At 39.4% G+C, this 20,590-nt stretch overlaps 1 protein-coding gene across 1 annotated transcript; it reads right to left on the reverse strand.

Moving 5' to 3' along the window:
- Positions 1-616: 616 nt before the first annotated feature.
- On the reverse strand, positions 617-5,029 carry LOC148030882 (protein NUCLEAR FUSION DEFECTIVE 4-like). The gene is made up of 3 exons (XM_087684420.1): positions 4,623-5,029; positions 1,692-2,593; positions 617-1,608 (listed from the first exon to the last, which is right to left on the reverse strand). The coding sequence occupies exons 1-3, from the start codon at positions 4,929-4,931 to the stop codon at positions 1,143-1,145; spliced, it is 1,677 nt and encodes a 558-aa protein (XP_087540546.1). The 5' UTR covers positions 4,932-5,029; the 3' UTR covers positions 617-1,142.
- Between the last annotated feature and the right edge of the window lie 15,561 nt (positions 5,030-20,590).

Genomic DNA, 20,590 nt, shown 5'->3' on the forward strand with positions numbered 1-20,590 from the left:
TAACCACCACCTCTATTCGTTTATCATCCCTTTATCTCTACCTAAATTTTGTTGAAAGCAAGGATCTTAAATCAATTAGCTTTCAATTGAACGTTGGTCTTCAATATGATAGATTTTCTCCAATGATGTAATCAAATAATATGTTTGGTTAAGAGTTTCAAATATAACACAACTCTATTAGGTTAAGGAGGTGACATCACTATACGAGTGTGTTTCCAACTTTAGAAGATGGAGATGATCTACAATACGATCTAAAGAGTCAATAAGCTACACTAGTAGGCAAATCGAAGCCTTTTCAAAGACACATGATAAATACACGTGTTGAGTGTAATCAATTAAGCCTCATCTCTTCCTTCCCATGCCATGATTGAGTTTGCAACATGGGATCGAACCCTTCCTCATTCTTTCCTCCAGTCCTATCATCTCTCGAATTAGAATTACTACATCTCTTCATAGGGTTTATCAACCAAGCGATAGACCAACATTCACACCTTCATTAGAAATTGGAACTTTGACAGCCATAGCTTGCAGAAAACCGGCTCTAGTAAATCAGATATTACTTTGCCCATATCTTAGAGAGAATCAAAAAGCACAAAAAATCCCTCACATCCTGACATTGCGTAATTGCTAGAGTGCTCAAATTCATTTTCTGAGAACTGGCAATAAGGATGTATGTTAGTCATACTGCTGACTTATACACAACAACAAAAAATCTTCAAAATCCTCTTACATGCCATTACCTTGTGTGCAGGGCCACCTTCTCTCAAAGATTCGAGTCTATAGAAGTGCTACACAAGAAAGTTATGACAAGCTTCAAGTTTCCATAGCAATAGTAATTGCAAGTTAGGATCTCTTGTATTTCCACTAGAGTTGGAGTTTTGGACCTCGTTTCTTGATGCACCTTTCAGTTCCTGCAATTCCCTATCATCTCAAGGTACATGGGTTTCTCAAAAACACACATTTGCCTGAGGCCTGCTGCCTATAATACATTATCCAGATCCGCTTGTAGGATTATTTACAAATGGCTTTGTGCATTTTTGGACATCCATGCATGCACAGCATGCAATTGTGACAACTGATAGTATAACCCAAGTCAAAACTCATTAGTGCCTTACTCTTTAACCAGTTGATTATCCTTTCACTTATGTTTTGCTGGAAAGCTCTCCACGAAGTTTGTGGTAGAGACTTCTTGTGCGAATTGCAAGCACCATACTCAATGCTGCACTTATCAAGCACACTCCCATCATGATTAGAAATGTGATTTCAAAACAAACAGTCCCTGTACATTCCGAGGATGGGTAATCAGACGATGCACTCTGCTTCCTGGCTTGCCAATCGTAAACTGAGCCAGCAATTAGGCCAGAAAAAACGAGGGATCCAGCTGGAATTGCCATGCAGAGAAAACCATAAAGAACACTGAAATTTTGCAGGCCAAACACTTCCGACAATATAGCTGGAAAGATACCCCAGTGGGCACCATACCCTGCTCCAACCAACAAGGTGGCCACATATATGGTACTGGGCCAAGCCATTGCAAACATGATGTGACCTGTACTCATAATGACCTGTGCCCCAGCTAGCACCACTGACCGCGGAAGGCCATACACTCTGCAGCACAGGGATTCACCACATCTAAGCAGATCCAAGGAAAGATGAGACCCCTTAACACCTCTCAAGTACACTACACTCACCTTGTTGCATATTCAGAAGAGTAGCCACCTGCAAGCCGTCCAAGGAAATTCCATATATTGGTCAGAGACACAAACACTTGTACATTTTGGTAGCCTTGGGCTTCAGCTATTTGCCCCAGGTTGTTGATAGCAGTGACTCCTGATCCTGAGCCGAAGCAGATACAGAAAAACAGCAACCAGAAGTCGCAACTTTGCAGTGCATTCAGCAATGTGAAATCACCTCCTAAATGGATTTTACCCCTCTCCACCAATTGATTCGTTTCAAAGAATTGAGTATCCTTACTATGAGGTTTGCCTAACTGAGACATGCTAGATCCTGGCCTGCTCAACAAGGCCTCATTTGAGGAATCTGAAGGTTTCACTTCTAAATTTGATGTCGTTGTTGTTTCAAGCAATGGAGACCTACAGTTTCCACATTTCACCAAAGAAGACCTGAGGTATGAAGCAATGACAGGTGCAAAAATGGGAAGAAGAACAATAAGGAGTAGACCAACAGTAAACAATATGTTAAGGATGTCACTTACACTCCTGAAATCTTGGATTAACGACACACTCAACATGTATCCAGCTAAAATCAGAGATATGCCATACAAGACCTTGAAGATTCTGGAGTTTCCAGCATCTCCTGAAGCTGACACTGGATGAACTGGCTTTAAAACAAACATTAAAGGCAAGACAATGATAGTTGGACCAAGAGCCAACATAAGAATGAAGGTTGACTCATTAGGAGCTAAAAAACTAGTATAAACTTGATTGAAGATTGCTCCGGACAGTCCTTTGAAACCTTTGAGGAGGCCAACCACTGTGCCTCTACTTTCAGAAAAGGTATTTATGCTGGAAACCAAAGCAGCAGTGTCCAAGTATGTACAGCCATTGGTACCCACAAAAATCAGAAGACAAACCTGTATAGCCATTCGTTGATATGGTTTATGTCAATGCCCATCCGAAGAAACAAAAAGTTAAAGACAAGGAACTGTAGAACCCTACTTTCTTCTCTGACACTCTTACAGTTTTGTGAAAAACAGCTCTGAAGATGTTTCTAGAAAAGAAAATCAGGTATATTGTCAATTATCTAACAAGTGCACACACAAATCTAGAAGAGAAACAATAAACATGATGGTAAATTCAATTATCTTGAACCATTAAAGCATCATCCAAGAGTAGAAATTTTGTAGGCCTTCACATGATCCTGTGCTCCAAAGAGCACGACCACAGGTGCCATTGTAGGATACAAAACAATGTCTCCCACATCTTTGGCCTCTTAGGATGTGACACCATGCAACACCATTCCATTTCTTCACCTTCACATAAATGACCACCAGTCGTCCACCACATAGCAATGCAAGCATAGACTCCTCCAGAGGCTCAAGCAACCAAATACGCTCTTTGAAAAATACTAGTTAGCACCACCACATTCAACCATAGGTCCATGAGACATGTCAAATTAATTAATCTCTCAATCAAAAGAGAGAGGAAATAATGTGAACATCATGTCGAGTGGAAAGAGTAGCAAAGAGAGTGTGAATATTTGGATCCCCCAAAAAAAAAACAAAAGAACAAGAAGCACATATGACAAACACAATGCATAAGCCACCATCAAACCAACTCCACATGAACAAAAGCTTTAAATAATGACAGTGGCACATGAAAGGTATTGCAACACAACGTCAAAATGCAAGGTCATGCTGCACGTCAGAAACACCACGCCATGCACATCAGAATCACCAAGCCACCCATCTGCTTCCACAACCAGAAATGTCAAATGCAGTAAGCCACGCAGAGTGCCATCACAAACACAATAATCATTGTAAACCAACTGAATTATCAGCAAATTGTCTCATTATCAAAACAACAGCATTATCATCAATGACCAATGTCCGTGTCAAAGCACAAATACTGATATCAAAGCAACAATGTGCATCAGCAGCAGCTAGCATCAAGACAGCACCAAGTCAATAGAGGCAATACATAGCATCCACACATCAACCATGAAAAATCCATGTAGCTTCAATGAATATGCAACGCAAAGCAGCCACATGCCAGGACAACCAATCCTGACACAACAGCTAGAGAAAGCAAACCAGAAAACATGGTTAGGACCATCTTAACAAGATGAGTAAATCTCCTTCAACAAACGTAGATGTCTGATACCAAGTTAAAAAGAGCAATACAATGCATTGGCACACCAAAAGAGGCATTGCATAAATGGTGAAATGCAAACAGAAATCCACTATGAGAATCAAAGACTGCAACAGTTGAGACTCAACTAACATACTGGACAAGCTCCCTATAATCACACCAAGTTAAAAGAGCAATACATGCAATGGTGCACTGAAAGAAACTGTGCATAAATGGTAAACTGTGAACAGAAATCCACTATGAGAATCAAAAGGGTACAATGGTTGAGCACCAACTCATACACTGGACAAGCTCCCTATAATCACACCAAGCATCTTCAAGCACAAGACAATGAATGTGCCCATACACTCTCCTTGTGTGGACAAAGGGTGGGAGTCTGGGTCAACCTATGAAAAGTAGATCGAACTAACTCAATAAAATCTGCACTTGCATTACTGTTTCAGACACTCATGAATGTAAATTAGGGTTTGGACACCCAGGGACCAGGGTTTCAGACACCCATGAATGTAGAACCTGTGAGCTTAACCTGTGAAACACCCGCTTCTAATATCTCATCCCTCCTAGCTAAACAGTACCTCAAACCAAGACCCCGGAAATGACACAACCCACTAATATGTAAATCAACTTGATTATCCATTATGATGGAAACCAATTGGAGGTCAGTTTGAATGTTATTTCTTTCTTTCTATCCTGTTGATTTGTTAGGAGATCCTCGTTAAGGGGCCTAGTGAGAAGCACCATAAACATTACAAGATATCTGTTTGTTTAGCTGCATATGCATATGTCACTTACCGACCAGAAAGGGAGAGCCGCTATCTTATGAACAACGAGCCACCAGAGGCATCCATAGCCAAGCAGGATAAGGAGGGCGCCGAGCAAGAGGACGAGCCACGTGGGGAGGAGCTTGCAGAGGAAACCTGCAGCGAGGCCGACAGTGTCCCCGAGGTCTTTGGCGACGGAAAGCCTGTTGATGTGGCGCTGGTCGTAGTCGAGGGAGGACTTGAGGACGGAGGAGTATGTGCCGAAGACATACGTGATGCCCGCCGTGGCCTCCACCCAGCACGACGCCACAAGCACCAGCCATGGATTCTTCCTCGTCATCGTTCTCCGCCTCTTCTCGCTGCTGTCTCCTCCTCTCAACGTCGACAGACCCGTTCTCGCTGCGCGCTCTCTCTGTCTCTCTCAAAGTGGCCAATGAGCGACGTATGTGCCACTGACAAGTGTCCATGACCTTTTTTTATTTCCATGTGAATTATACCCTTTTTTTAAAAATCTATACTATTAGTTATCTATACTATTAGTTAATGAATTATACTGTTTTTTTTTAATATATACTATTAGTTATCTATATCTATACTATTAGTTAAGGAGAGGTGGGGGGCGGGTGCCATGTGGCAGCCTCCCACCTCCCCCACAAAAAAGAAAGAAAACGCGGGGCCCCGCAAAAATCGCGCCCGCCTTCGCGCTAGGGCGAGTCTATTTGCGAAGCGCCTAGTCGTAGCTAAGAAGATCCAGCGCCATCCATTGCCACCCCGGCCTTGGTACCCACACCGTCAAGCACTTACCCCGAACCAAGGTTCATGGAATCGCTTCAACCTAGAACTTATTCACCTTGAGAAAAATCGCTCTTGATTCTTTGGAAGAAAGAAATAAATCTTTTTCAAATTTCTCAAAATTAAATTATATTTTTAAATTTATGTATAAAATATTGTCCCTTTCAGCTAATTGTGAAAAGGATTTACTTCATCTTCCTCGATAATTTTTTCCCAAATCCTGCCTTGAGCAACAGCTGCCTTATAAACCAATCATGTTCTACTTAGTATGAAGCTCGTGCAATGCCCTTGCTAGAATACAAAGTGAAAATTGTGGTTCATGTTTAAAAACCAATGCACTACATGCTATGCAATATATCTTACATAACCTACAATAGACGTTTTGCACCTAGGTTCTCTCGATGTTTTGTACTGTTGTTTTCTTGGTGCTTTGCATCGAGGTTTGAAAGTATGTTTCATATGGCAAGAAGGTTCATGAGAGATTGATATAAGAAACCTAATCCGAACTTTGAAAGCTTTGGCAACTTAAGCTAATACAACATTGAATGCATGATATATATATATATATAATCATTATGATTAATATAGATAATAAATTAATAATAATTATAAAAAATAACTAAGATTTATAATAAGTTAAGTATAATTTACATAATAACAATTAATGGTTAATGATTAATATCCAATCAATGTGTGTATGCGTGTGCGAATGATACACACTCACACTCATACATTTTTTCATTTATGTTGCAGATTCTTTTTTTTTTAACTTTGTATGTATGTCTGTGTGCACACGCGCTGTCAAAGAGTTTTTTGTTCATGATGTAAATCATGGAGTTCTTATGTTTGCAAAAGAAGTTCATTAGGATTCGCATGAGAAACTTTCATACATAATTCAATCATTATTTCCCAACATTTGACTTAGATATCATTTAATCTCATAAGTTCCTTTGTAACTTGACATGCAATTTTCAGTTTGTATCATGTAAATTGACAAAAAGTAAGTCTATGCGGACCCTCAACTTGATCAACAGGAGGTAATTGATAGTCTACACGTTATGTCACATTGGTTCATGAGGAGTATTTGCTTGGAAATCAAGAAGAGTGCCCAAAAGTCCACTTGGTTTGTATGGGACCTGAAATAATGGACTTGTGTGACTTGTAAGTGACCTATATGGTCAACTTTTGTGTGGAAGCTGAAGAGAAGAGCAGCCCGCATTTTTCGGCACAATTTTCGGGCCTTCATACCTGTGGCAAATGGAGGGAGAGCTGAAGGTTATGGTGCATGCTCCAAAGCATGCAAACTCAGAGCAAACTGAAGAAAGAGAGAAGATACAAATAAAGAAGGTGAGAGTCTTTCTTGCCCATCCATTTGGTATTACGAAAATGAGTGGTATGGCAGTCCATAAAAGGGAAAAACAGAGATAAAGTATTCAACCTGCTCTTATGTACGTCTTCTTCCATTCTCTTACTGTTTTCGTGGTCCATTGAAGCCCCTCTTGTACCCAAGTACTTGAGTGACTTTGGGGCAAGTAAAGGGGAGATTTTGGAGGTGTATGGGGCTGTTTTGGACTGCTAAAACCTATCATAAACAGGGCAGCCCACTATTCTTGTCTTCTTGAAGGGAAATCAAGTGATCTATATGGTTGCAAGTGATGATATTGACCTCTAAACATCAGGGCTTCATTTGAGAGTGTTTAGAGAGACTTATTCTTGAGATTATGTGCATTTTTTGAGCTTGTTTATGGGCTTGGAAATTATTGTTATAAAACAGGGCTGAAGTGAATTAAAAGCTTTATCAGTGCATTTCAAGAGTTTTTGGTCTATGTCTTGGAAGTAGTGGAGTCTACCACTCAAATACTTGTATCTTGGAGTTGTTGTTCATTGGCATTCATGAAATTGAAACCGTTTGGGCTTGCATTTGAAATATGTATTTGGATTAAATCTGAGCTAAAATCTCTATATGTATTGATCTATTAACCTCATACGCATTTGATGTAATCAAGTCAAAGTCTTTAATTCCATTTATATATGCTAAGTATATGAAAAAGCTTGAGGTCTTCTTCTCCAACTGAATCATCTCTAAAACCCAAGACTTATCAAACCCCATTCGTTTCTCCCTCTCCTAACCTTGAATCCCTCACTCCTCTTCTGCTCTAAACCCCGGTGGTAGACCTTCGATCCCCCCAACACGACGACAGCGCGCGCGCACACACACACACATGTACGTATGTGTTTAATAGGTGTGTGTCTATTTGTGTGGTCTAATAAATGTGTGGCCCTTCTCTCCCTCTCATCATTTTTATTTTCTCTCATTTCTTTTTTTTTCTATTATATCTCATCTTTCTTCATCTCATATGTGAGTATGTATACACATGTATATATATGTGTATGCACATGTTTGTATGCATTTCATGTATATATATACGTATAGATTTGTGTATGGATGTGTATGTTTGCATATATACATGTGTGCATATATTTATAAGTGTGGATCCATTCTCTCTCTCTCTCTCTCTCTCTCTCTCTCTCTCTCTCTCTCTCTCTCTCTCTCTCTCTCTCTCTCTCTCTCTCTCTCTCTCTCTCTCTCTCTCTCTCTCTCCATTTTGTCTCACCTATATAGACTTATGTGTATATAAACATGTTTACATACATGCATTCATGAATATACACGTGTATATGTCTATGCATGCATATATTATTCATATCTTTTTATAGTCTACGTGCATTTGTGTGTGGTTTTTAAGTATGTATACATTGCATGAACATGTTGAACAATTAAAATTTTTATCCCATCTCATAATGATCAATAAAGAAAGAAATTCAACTCTTTTTTTATAGTGTATGTGCATTTATGGATGTTTTTAGAGTACGTACGCATTGCATGCGCATGTTCACAACCATTGAAATATCATATCATTTCATATGTCTAATTAAAATAGAAATCCACCTCTCTCTCTCTCTAGATATGTATGTACGTACGTACATATGCATGTATGTTGTTTTCAAAGACTTGCCTTTCCTCTTTCTGTAATCATATCCTATCTGCACTATTAGTTAAGGACAGGTGGGTGACATGTGACACATGGCAGCCCCCCACCTTCCCATGAAAAAAAAGGGAGAGCAAGGGGGCTGACCTAGGCATCAATTCAGAACCCTGTTATATTGCATGCATCCCTGACCAACTTTTGCAACCACACAACCTGCCCAGCTGGTGACCACTTGCCCTTGACCTGCTCAGCTGCCTATGCCCACAAGAGGGTACCCCACGTGGTCACTACCCCCTTGCTCGCAATTTGAGGTGTACAACCTTCTTGATCCATGCTCTATCTATATGTGCCCCCTTTGAGCCTCTTAATCCTCTCTCCATTGCTCCTCCTATAAGAGGATTTCCCACGACCTGTACATGCTCTCTTGCCTTCGTACATCTCCAGCTCTCTCTCTCTCTTTGATTCTAAAGTTTAAATTTTTAAATATTCTTATTCCTTGCAATGTTTGACTTTTTCTTCAGGTTTGAGTGGTGCGCAGATAGGTCGCTGTATGCTCGCGTAGTGAATCCCGGAAGGTCCCCAAGAACAATGAACTCTACTTTTTGCACAAGCTACAAGGTAAAAAGCATGAACGACAAGAGCAAGAGACCAATTGGGTGCAATCTCCCCCCATGCCTTGTGTGAGCGCTTCACAAAGCGTGTATTTTATGTATATTTCCTCTTCATGCTCAATAATAGCCCAATTTACAAAAATATATCAAGCTTTTAGCTTTTGAGTTTGCTTTTACAAAAATAGGAATAAAGCTAATGGACAGTGCCCAAAGAGTCTGGCACGCCCAATACAATGTCCAAATAGAAATAACATAACCGTGCGCATGGGCGCATACAAAATAATAATAAATAATCGATGCCTCAATAGACATGACAAAATCTAGGCGTGGCACCTATCAAAATATAATCCATAGATCGAATACTCGCTAAACTCCAATGCTTTCCTCCGCCACTGCTGCTATCTCTACACATCAACTGAAGCATTCACAATCGTTAGTAAAATAATACAATTAAACCGACAAAAGTGAATACCTAGCAGTCTTCAGCTACATAAATAAATCAACTGGTTAGAAATAAATCCTAACCTTAATTTATTACGAGTGCGCACTCTAAACTCATAAACGTTTATTAATTTAATATGCATTTTGAGGAATCACCCGCTATGGAATCACCCATGTACACATTAATATGCATAAGGAGACCCCGAGAGGCTACGAGAGAGAGGTAGAAAGAAGGATACCCCTCCAAGAGATTGTGGGACAGCTCTTGAAAGAGAGAGAGAGAGAGAGAGAGAGAGAGAGAGAAGAGTCACCTCGAGAGGCTGCACAATTCCCTCTATCTCGATCCTCAACTTAGCCATCTTCTCTTACCCTCTCTCATCTTGAATCTATTTTTCATTCTTAATCTCTTGAGTCTACTTGTGGACGATGGCCCCCAAGCGAAGAGTGTCACGTGCGGATGGCAATCCCACAACCAGCAACGAAGCTTCGGGTAGGCATCACTGCCAAGCCAATTGCGGTATCAGTCGTAAGTAATGTATTTTCAAATTGATAGATGCTTCCTTTGATTCTCATATGAGATACGTTAGGCCCCATACTATGATGCACAAGTATAGGTCATCGGAAAGGATAAATTTCATCTCACCTACTCAGAAGATGGAGTTTGTGAAGTGAATATATCAAGGGAAGTTAATTGCACCTAGTTACATATGGCTTATTTGCTGGTAGAGCAATTACAAGAAATAATTAGTCAAGGGTTATGAATGGCACAGTCATCAAAAGAACGACATTAAAAGATTGTGCATACAAGTGCTAGATTAAAGCATAGTCAAGGGTTACAAATAGCATAATTACTAAAAGAATATGACATTGAGAATCATGAATAGAAAGTACTAGTTTAAAGTGTAAATAATTTAAAAGTACTTAGTCTAAGAGCCCAAATATTAAGAAGAACTAGATTCTAGGTCAATGCAAGGCCTGTTGAAGTCTAATTACTTGAGACAATCTCGCACTTATCTTATCAAGTATTTACATGTTATGCCTATAACATGTTTGCTATATGAGGATAATTTTCTAGTTGCCTCATGACTTGACTAAGAGCTAGTACAAGAAATTAATCATAAGGGTTAAAACTAAGATGTCTTGAGATCCGTCGAATAATGACAACTTTTGCTAATCCAACTTCAGGGTTCGGTTATGGATCAATGTAAGTGACCTATAGAACTTACATCATGAATAGTGTTTGAGCCCTTAACATATGCCTTAGCCGAAGGAAAAAGTGCTAAGAAACATTTTGTATAGTATCGCTCTTAGATCCCAAGGGGAATAGCAAATATGCAATGGAAAAATTATATCATCTATTCTAGCATTGTTTGGAAATAATGCAATTGGTTTTGTTGGTTAATCTAATAAAATTCTAAATGCTTTTACATTCAACTGGTTGTTAGTTGTTGTTTGGATGATTATTTCAAGTGCTTGTGATTTATGGTAAATACATGGCAAGGGTATGTGATGACAAGTCGCCATGGGAATAAAGGAATGTTTTCTTGGAAAATGATATTAGGGCTGAATGCCTTTTTTGTTCTTGATTATTAAAGGATTTAATTAAGGAAGGATATTTTGCACAGGTGGATCACCTCCATGATCACACCGTAGAGTAACCCAAAGAGGGCACTACTCGATTCATGGGCTGAAGGTCGAGTGGTGAAAAGGCCAACCATGGGAATGACGTTTTGCTCCTAGAGAGCTTGCGGGTCAAGTGGAGCTTTGGACACCCCTTGCTAGGTCTAGAATGGAGTTGAAGATCTCTGTGGCTCCCAATGTTTGGGCATGTTGGGAGATCCTATTCTAGATAAAAGATTGAATTTGTGGTGCCATGAGATTTGGACCAATTACTTCTGCAAGGTAGAAGAGATACTTTTGTTGGACAGAAGGGATATGTAATTTCTCATGTATGGGTGGGAGACAAAGATTAACTTGAAGATGAGTTAAGAAACTTGTTTGAACTTGTTTGTCAATAGATTGCTTTGCTCTGTTTTTGTGTCTATGCTATAAGTTATGCAAACGAACCATGTTCCCTAAAAGGCTTAATTAATGAAGTTGACTTTAAATGTCACATATAAATGTGGTAGAACCAAATTAGAAAACTACAGCTATTAAGGGAAGCGGGTGGGCAGAACCCCTGATGGGTCCGTCCTATGGCAGGGTGGTCCCAGAGAACTGGGAGGCTTCTCACAAGATTTTACCCGTCGTTTGACCTTAGGTATTGTTAGGTTAGAACCCGATTTGTGTTGTTTTAGCATACTGGGATTGATTATGCCCTATGGAAAGAGAGGTTGAGCGGCGCATCCCTCTCATTTCCCATTCTCTTTGAACTAAGTGCGGCATGGGTCTGCTTCAGCTTGGATATCTCTGCGTAAAGTAGGATACCCAGGATTCGACGCTCGAATGCTGATAGGAGATCTTGGCCACTAGGAGGCCAGATTTCAGGTTGATCCTAGTGGATTCACGTTCCGTTACAAGGTGAATTCGGGAAACCCTAGGCGACAAAACTCGGAACATTGCATGGGAGTGCTAAGAAACGATGCTTAGATTCATTTCTCAATAGACTACTAAAAGCGTGCTTGGACAACCAATGGGTGGGTACCTCATAGTTGGTATCAGAGCAAAACTTTGTAATGATGCGTGATTGATTAATGTATGGTTCATAGACGTATCCTAAATAGAATAACCTAAATGGTATGGCTCGATTGTTAGGCACCTCCTGCACCCACAAATGCTGACATGAAAGAGAAGAAATTTCTTCTCAAGCAAATTAAGACACTCAAGGTTGATGGAGAAGGAATAGACGTCGCAGTAGAGAGCGGAGATATGGATTGAGTCGATGGATGATTATTTCTCTTCTTTGGGAACTGCTGCTACCAATCAAGCAATAATAGCCAACAAACTTAAGTTAGTTGATCAGACTCAGATATATCAAATACAATAGATTGTTGTTTCAAAAAACCACATGCTTATGAGTGATCAGAGTAGCGCAGCGAAAATATGGTGGGTCCATAACCCACAGGTTCCAAAATGATACCCTTGGTTTCTCTCGAGATGAGGACATCTCGATTTTTCTAAGGGGAGGAGGATGTAATATTTCCACACAATGAAAGTTAGTTGGTTAGTTCGAAAGTTAGTTAGTAAATTAATAAGTTAGTAAGGTTACTTACTAAAGACTACGGTAAAAACTAACTAACATTAATAATTAATGATTTTTATTTAATTAAAAATATATGTTTAAAAAATCGAGAGTCGTAAATCTGATATTTTTCTCGGATTGATAAGGACCGTAGCCACCCTTCACGTAAGTTACAACGTGAACGAGACTTATGAGCTATATTAATCACCATTATTAATGTGTATAGTTTGGATGGTCCAAAAATATTAGATTTTGGGCAAAAATAGTATATTTTAGATATTTTAGATATTATTCTAAAAATATATAGAGATTTCTAGAACTGGATGTCATCTTAAAGAAAAGACAAGTGATGTTTTAGTTAGTTTTGGGGATTTTATAAAAAGCAAAAATAAAGAGAGGGATTTGTGAAATCGCGCTCGTTGCAATCGCAGTCTACAGACAAAAAACAACACTTCAAACATAGAAAAGGAGTGAACCAAAAGCTTTCTAAAGAAGTGTCTTGGGCAAGTGTCTTGGGGAAGTGTCTTGGAGTTTTACCCCCCTTTTAGAGCTAATGGAACCATCAGATTTATGATCTTACCATCAGATCTATGATCCTTCCAAGATCCCCCTCCACAAAGAGCTCCACTTCTCACCCAGAAAGCCCTCTTCTTTAATTCACTATAAATATGAGGAATGGGAAAACACAAGAAAGCATAAGTAGACCATGAGAGGTTGTGGGACAGAGGTAGAAAGAAGGATACTCCTCCAAGAGATTGTGGGAGAGCTCTTGAAAGAGAGAGAGAGAGAGAGAGAGAGAGAGAGAGAGAGAGAGAGAGAGAGAGAGAGAATGGTCACCTCGAGAGGCTGCACAATTCTCTTTATCTCGATCCTCAACTTAGCCATCTTCTCTTACCCTCTCCCATCTCAAATCTATTCTGCCTTCTTAATCTATTGAGTCTACTTGTGGACGATGCCCCCAAGTGAAGAATGTCACGTACGGATGGCAATCCCACAACTAGCACAACGAAGCTTCAGGCGAAGGCATCATTGCCAAGCCAATTGCGGTATCGGTCATAAGTAATGTATTTTCAAATTGATAGATGCTTGCTTTGATTCTGGTATGAGATATGTTAGGCCCCATACTATGATGCACGAGTATAGGTCATCGGAAATGACAAAATTTCATCTCACCTACTCCAAAGATGGAGTTTGTGAAGTGCATATATCAAGGGAAGTTAATTACACCTAGTTACATATGGCTTATTTACTGGTAGAGCAATGATAAGAAAGAATTAGTCAAGGGTTATGAATGGCACAGTCGTCAAAAGAACAACATTAAAAGATTGTGTATACAAGTGCTAGATTAAAGCATAGTCAAGGGTTGCAAATGGCATAATTACTAAAAGAATATGACATTGAGAATCATGAATAGAAAGTACTAGTTTAAAGTGTAAATACTTCAAAAGTACTTAGCCTAAGAGCCCAAATATTAAGAAGAACTAGATTCTAGCCCAATGCAAGGCCTGTTGGAGTCTAATTACTTGAGATCATCTCGCACTTATCTTATCAAGTATTTACACATTATGCCTATAACATGTTTGATATATGAGGATAATTTTCTAGTTGCCTCATGAATTGACTAAGAGCTAGTACAAGAAATTAATCATAAGGGTTAAAACTAAGATGTCTTGAGATCCGTCGAATAATGACAACTTTTGCTAATCCAACTTCAGGGTTGGGTTATGGATCAATGTAAGTGACCTATAGAACTTACATCATGAATAGTGTTTGAGCCCTTAACATATGCCTTAGCCGAAGGAAGAAGTGCTAAGAAACATTTTGCATAGTATCGCTCTTAGATCCCAAGGGGAATAGCAAATGTGCAATGGAAAAATTATATCATCTATTCTAGCATTGTTTGGAAATAATGCAATTGGTTTTGTTGGTTAATCTAATAAAATTCTAAATGCTTTTACATTCAACTGGTTGTTAGTTGTTGTTTGGATGATTATTCCAAGTGCTTGTGATTTATGGTAAATACATGGCAAGGGTATGTGATAACAAGTCGCCATGCGAATAAAGGAATGTTTTCTTGGAAAATTATATTAGGGCTGAATGCCTTTTTTGTTCTTGATTATTAAAGGATTTAATTAAGGAAGGATATTTTGCATGGGTGGATCATCTCCATGATCGCACTACGGATTAGCCCAAAGAGGGCACTACTCGATTCATGGGCCGAAGGTCAAGTGGTGAAAAGGCCAATCACGGGAATGATGTTTTGCTCCTAGACAGTTTGTAGGTCTGGTGGAGCTCTGGACATCCCTTGCCAGGTCTAGAATGGAGTTGAAGACCTCCGTGGCCCCCAACGTCTAGGCATGTTGGGAGATCCTATTCTAGATAAAGGATTGAATTTGTGGTGCCATGAGATTTGGACCAATTAATTTTGCAGGGCAGAAGAGATACTTCTTTTGGACAGAAGGGATACGTAATTTCTCCTATATGGGCGGGAGACAAAGATTAACTTTAAGATAAGTTAAGGAACTTGTTTGAACTTGTTTGTCAATAGATTGCTTTGCTCTGTTTTTGTGTCTATGCTATAAGTTATGCGAACGAACCCTGTTCCCTAAAAGGCTTAATTAATGAAGTTGACTTTAAGTGTCACATATAAATATGGTAGGACCTAATTAGAAAACTAAAGCTATAAAGGGAATCGGGTTGGCGGAACCCCCGATGGGTTTGTCCGAAGATGGGGTGGTCCCAGAGAACTGGGAGGCTTCTCACAAGATTTTACCCATTATTTGACCTTAGGTAGTGCTAGGTTAGAACTCAATTCATGATGTTTTAGCATACCGGAATGGGATTATGCGCTACGGTCGGAGAGGTTGAGTGGCGCATCCCTTTTGTTTCCCATTCTCTTTGAACCAAGTGTGCCATGGGTTTGCTTTGGCTTGGATATCTCTGCATAAAGTAGGATGTCCAGGATCCGATACTAGAATGCTGATAGGAGACCTTGGCCACTACGAGCCCAAATTTCAAGTCGATCCTAGTGGGTTCGCGTTTTGTTCCGAGGCGGATTTGGGAAACCCTAGGCAACAAAACTCAGAACATTCCATGGGAGTGCAGGGAAACGACGCTTAGATTCATTTCTCGATAGCCTGCTAAAAGCGTGCTTGGACAGCCAATGGACGGGCACCTCACAGTTGGTATCAGAGCAAAACTTTGTAATGATGCGTGATTGAGTAATGTATGGTTCATAGACATATTCTAAATAGAATAACCTAAATAATATGGCTCGATTGTTAGGCACCTCCTACACCCACAAATGTTGACATGGAAGAGAATAAATTTCTTCTCAAGCAAATTAAGACACTCGAGGTTGATGGAGAAGGAATAGACCTCGTAGTAGAGAGTGGAGATTTGGATTGAGTCGATGGATGATTATTTCTCTACTTCGACAATTGCTGCTACCAATCAAGCAATAATAGTCAAACTGAAGTTAGTTGACCAGACTCAGATATATCAAATACAATAGATTGTTGTTTCAAAAGACCACATACTTATGATTGATCAGAGTAGCACAAAAAAGGTATGGTGGGCCCATAACCCACAGGTTCCAAAATGAAACCCTTGGTTTCTCTCAAGATGAGGACATCTCGATTTCTCTAAGAGGAGGAGGATGTAATATTTCCACATAATAAAGTCAGTTGGTTAGTTCGAAAGTTAGTTAGTAAATTAATAAGTTAGTAAGGTTACTAACTAAAGACTAACTAAGGTAAAAACTAACTAACATTAATAATTAAGGGTTTTTATTTAATTAAAAATATATATTAAAAAATCAAGAGTCGTAAATCTGATATTTTTCTTGGATTGACAAGGACCATAGCCACCCTTCACGTAAGTTACAATGTGAACGAGACTTATGAGCTATATTAATCAGCATTATTAATGTGTATAGTTTGGATGGTCCAAAAATATTAGATTTTGGGTAAAACTAGTATATTTTAGATATTTCAAATATTATCCTTAAAAAATATAGAGATTTCTAGAACTAGATGTCATCTAAAAGAAAAGACAAGTGATATTTTAGTTAGTTTTGGGGATTTTATAAAAAGAAAAAATAAAGAGAGGGATTTGCGAAATCGCACTCGCCGCGATTGTAGTCTATAGAGAGCAAACAACACTTCGAATAAAGAAAAGGAGTGAACCAAGAGCTTTCTAACCAAGTGTCTTCAGCAAGTGTCTTGGGGTTTTACCCCCCTTTCAGAGCCAATGGAACCATCAGATTTATGATCTTAGCATCATATTTATGATCTTTCCAAGATCCCCGTCCACAAAGAGCTCCACTTCTCACCCACAAGCCCTCTTCTTTAATTCACTATAAATATGAGGAATGGGAACGCACAAGAAATCATAAGGAGACCCTGAGAGGCTGCAAGAGAGAGGTAGAAAGAAGGATACCCCTCCAAGAGATTGTGGGAGAGATCTTGAGAGAGAGAGAGAGAGAGAGAGAGAGAGAGAGAGAGAGAGAGAGAGAGAGAGAGAGAGAGAGAGAGAGAGAGAGAGAGAGAGAGTGTGTGTGTGTGTGTGTGTGTGTGTGTGTATGCGTGTCACCCCGAGAGGCTGCACAATTCTCTCTATCTCGATCCTCGACTTAGCCATCTTCTCTTACCCTCTCCCATCTCGAATCTATTCTGCCTTCTTAATCTCTTCAGTCTACTTGCACACAATGACCCCCAAGCAAAGAATGTCACGTGTGGATGGCAATCCCACAACCAGCAACGAAGCTTTGGGCGAAGGCATCACTGCCAAGCCAATTGCGGTATCGGTCATAAGTAATGCATTTTCAAATTGATAGATGCTTGCTTTGATTCTCGTATGGGATATGTTAGGCCCCATACTATGATGCACCAGTATAGGTCATCAAAAATGATAAATTTCATCTCACCTACTCGGAAGACGGAGTTTGTGAAGTGCATATATCAAGGGAAGTTAATTGCACCTAGTTACATATGGATTATTTGTTGGTAGAGCAATTACAAGAAAGAATTAGTTAAGGGTTATGAATGGCATAGTCGTCAAAGGAACGACATTAAAAGATTGTGCATACAAGTGCTAGATTAAAGCATAGTCAAGGGTTATAAATAACATAATTACTAAAAGAATATGACATTGAGAATCATGAATAAAAAGTACTAGTTTAAAGCTTAAATACTACAAAAGTGCTTAGTCTAAGAGTCCAAATATGAAGAAGAACTAGATTCTAGCTCAATGTAAGGCCTATTGGAGTCTAATTACTTGAGATTATCTCGCACTTATCTTAACAAGTATTTATACGTTATGCCTATAACATGTTTGATATATGAGGATAATTTTCTAGTTGCCTCATGACTTGACTAAGAGCTAGTACAAGAAATTATTCATAAGGGTTAAAACTAAGATGCCTTGAGATCCAATAACGATGACTTTTGCTAATCCAAATTCAGGGTTGGGTTATCAATCAATGTAAGTGACCTATAGAACTTACATCATTAGTGTTTGAGCCCTTAATATATGCCTTAGCCAAAGGAAGAAGTGTTAAGAAACATTTTGCATAGTATCGCTCTTAGATCCCAAGGGGAAGAGAAAATATGCAATGGAAATATTATATCATCTATTCTAGCACTGTTTGGAAATAATGCAATTGGTTTTGTTGGTCGATCTAACAACATCCTAAATGCTTTTACATTCAACTGGTTGTTAGTTGTTGTTTGGATGATTATTCCAAGTGGTTGCGATTTATGGTAAATACATGGCAAGCGTTTGTGATGACAAGTCCCCATGGGAATAAATGAATGTTTTCTTGGAAAATGATATTAGGGTTGAATGCCTTGTTTGTGCTTGATTATTAAAGGATTTAATTAAGGAAGGATATTTTGCACAGGTGGATCACCTCCATGATCGCACCGCGGATTAACTCGAAGAGGGCACTGCTTGATTCATGGGCTGAAGTTTGAGTTGTGAAAAGGCCAACAATGGGAATTATTTTTTGCTCCTAAAGAGCTTGCGGGTCAGGTGGAGCTCTGGACACCCCTTGCCAGGTCTAGAATGGAGTTCAAGACCTCTGTGGCCCCCAACGTCTAGGCATGTCAGGAGATCCTATTCTAGATAAAGGATTGAATTTGTGGTGCCATGAGATTTGGACCAATTACTTCTGCAGGGTAGAAGAGATACTTTTGTTGGAAAGAAGGGATATATAATTTCTCCTATATGGGCGAGAGACAAAGATTAACTTAAAGATAAGTTAAGGAACTTGTTTGAACTTGTTTGTCAATAGATTGCTTTGCTCTATTTTCGTGTCTGTGCTATAAGTTATGCGAACGAACACTGTTCCCTAAAAGGCTTAATTAATGAAGTTGACTTTAAGTGTCACATATAAATGTGATAGGACCTATTTAGAAAACTAAAGCTATTAAGGGAAGCAGGTCGGCGGAACCCCCGACGGGTCTGTCCTATGGCAAGGTGGTCCCAGAGAACAGGGAGGCTTCTCACAAGAATTTACCCATCATTTGACCTTAGGTATTGTTAGTTTAGAACCCGCGATTCATGCCGTTTTAGCAGACCGGAATGGGATTATGCCCTACGGGTAGAGAGGTTGAGCGGCGCATCCCTCTCGTTTCCCATTCTCTTTGAACCAAGTGCGGCATGGGTCTGCTTTGGCTTGGATATCTTTGCATAAAGTAGGATGTCCAGGATCCGATGCTAGAATGTTGATAGGAGACTTTGGCCACAAGGAGCCCAAATTTCAAGTCGATCCTAGTGGGTTCCCATTCCGTTGTGAGGCGGATTCGGAAAACCCTAGGCGACACAACTTGAAACATTCCATGGGAGTGCTAGGAAGGACGCGTAGATTCATTTCTTGATAGACCGCTAAAGCTTGCACGGACAGCCAATAGGCGGGCACCTCACAGTTGGTATCACAGCAAAACTTTGTAATGATGCATTATTGATTAATGTACAGATCATAGACGTATCCTAAATAGAATAACCTAAATGGTATTGCTCAACTGTTAGGCACTTCCTGCACCCACAAATGTTGACATGCAAGAGAAGAAATTTCTTCTCAAGTAAATTAAGACACCCGAGGTTGATGGAGAAGGAATAGACCTCGTAGTAGAGAGCGAAGATTTGGATTGAGTCGATGGATGATTATTTCTCTACTACGGCAACTGCAACTACCAATCAAGCAATAATAGCCAAACTGAAGTTAGTTGACCAGACTCGGAAATATTAAATACAATAGATTGTTGTTTCAAAAGACCACATGCTTATGAGTGATCAGAGTAGCGCAACAAAAGTATGGTAAGCCCATAACCCACAGGTTCCAAAATGATACCCCCTGTTTCTCTTAAGATGAGGACATCTCGATTTCCCTAAGGGGAGGAGGATGTAATATTTCCACACAATGAAAGTTAGTTGGTTAGTTCGAAAGTTAGTTAGTAAATAAATAAGTTAGTAAGGTTACTAACTAAAGACAAACTAAGGTAAAAACTAACTAACATTAATAATTAAGGGTTTTTATTTAATTAAAAATATATATTTAAAAAATCGAGATTCGTAAATATGATATTTTTCTCAGATTGACAAGGACCGCAGCCACCCTTCACATAAGTTACAACGTGAACGAGACTTATGAGCTATATTAATCACTATTATTAATGTGTATAGTTTGGATGGTCCAAAAATATTAGATTTTGGGCAAATTTAGTATATTTTGGATATTATCCTAAAAAGATATGGAGATTTCTAGAACTGAATGTCATCTAAAAGAAAAGACAAGTGATGCTTTAGTTAGTTTTGGGGATTTTATAAAAAGGAAAAATAAAGAGAGGGATTTGCGAAATCCCGCTCGCTGCGATCGCAGTCTACAGACATAAAACAAAACTTCGAACATAGAAAAGTGTTGGGGTAAAGGCACCTCCGCTGTGCCGCCCCGTGTATTACTACACTGACAATACCCGCCACT

The sequence above is a fragment of the Lygodium microphyllum genome, chromosome 9 (assembly GCF_053477565.2).
Source record: "Lygodium microphyllum isolate KBCC chromosome 9, Lygodium_microphyllum_v1.1.10, whole genome shotgun sequence".
NCBI classification, from domain to species: domain Eukaryota; kingdom Viridiplantae; phylum Streptophyta; class Polypodiopsida; order Schizaeales; family Lygodiaceae; genus Lygodium; species Lygodium microphyllum.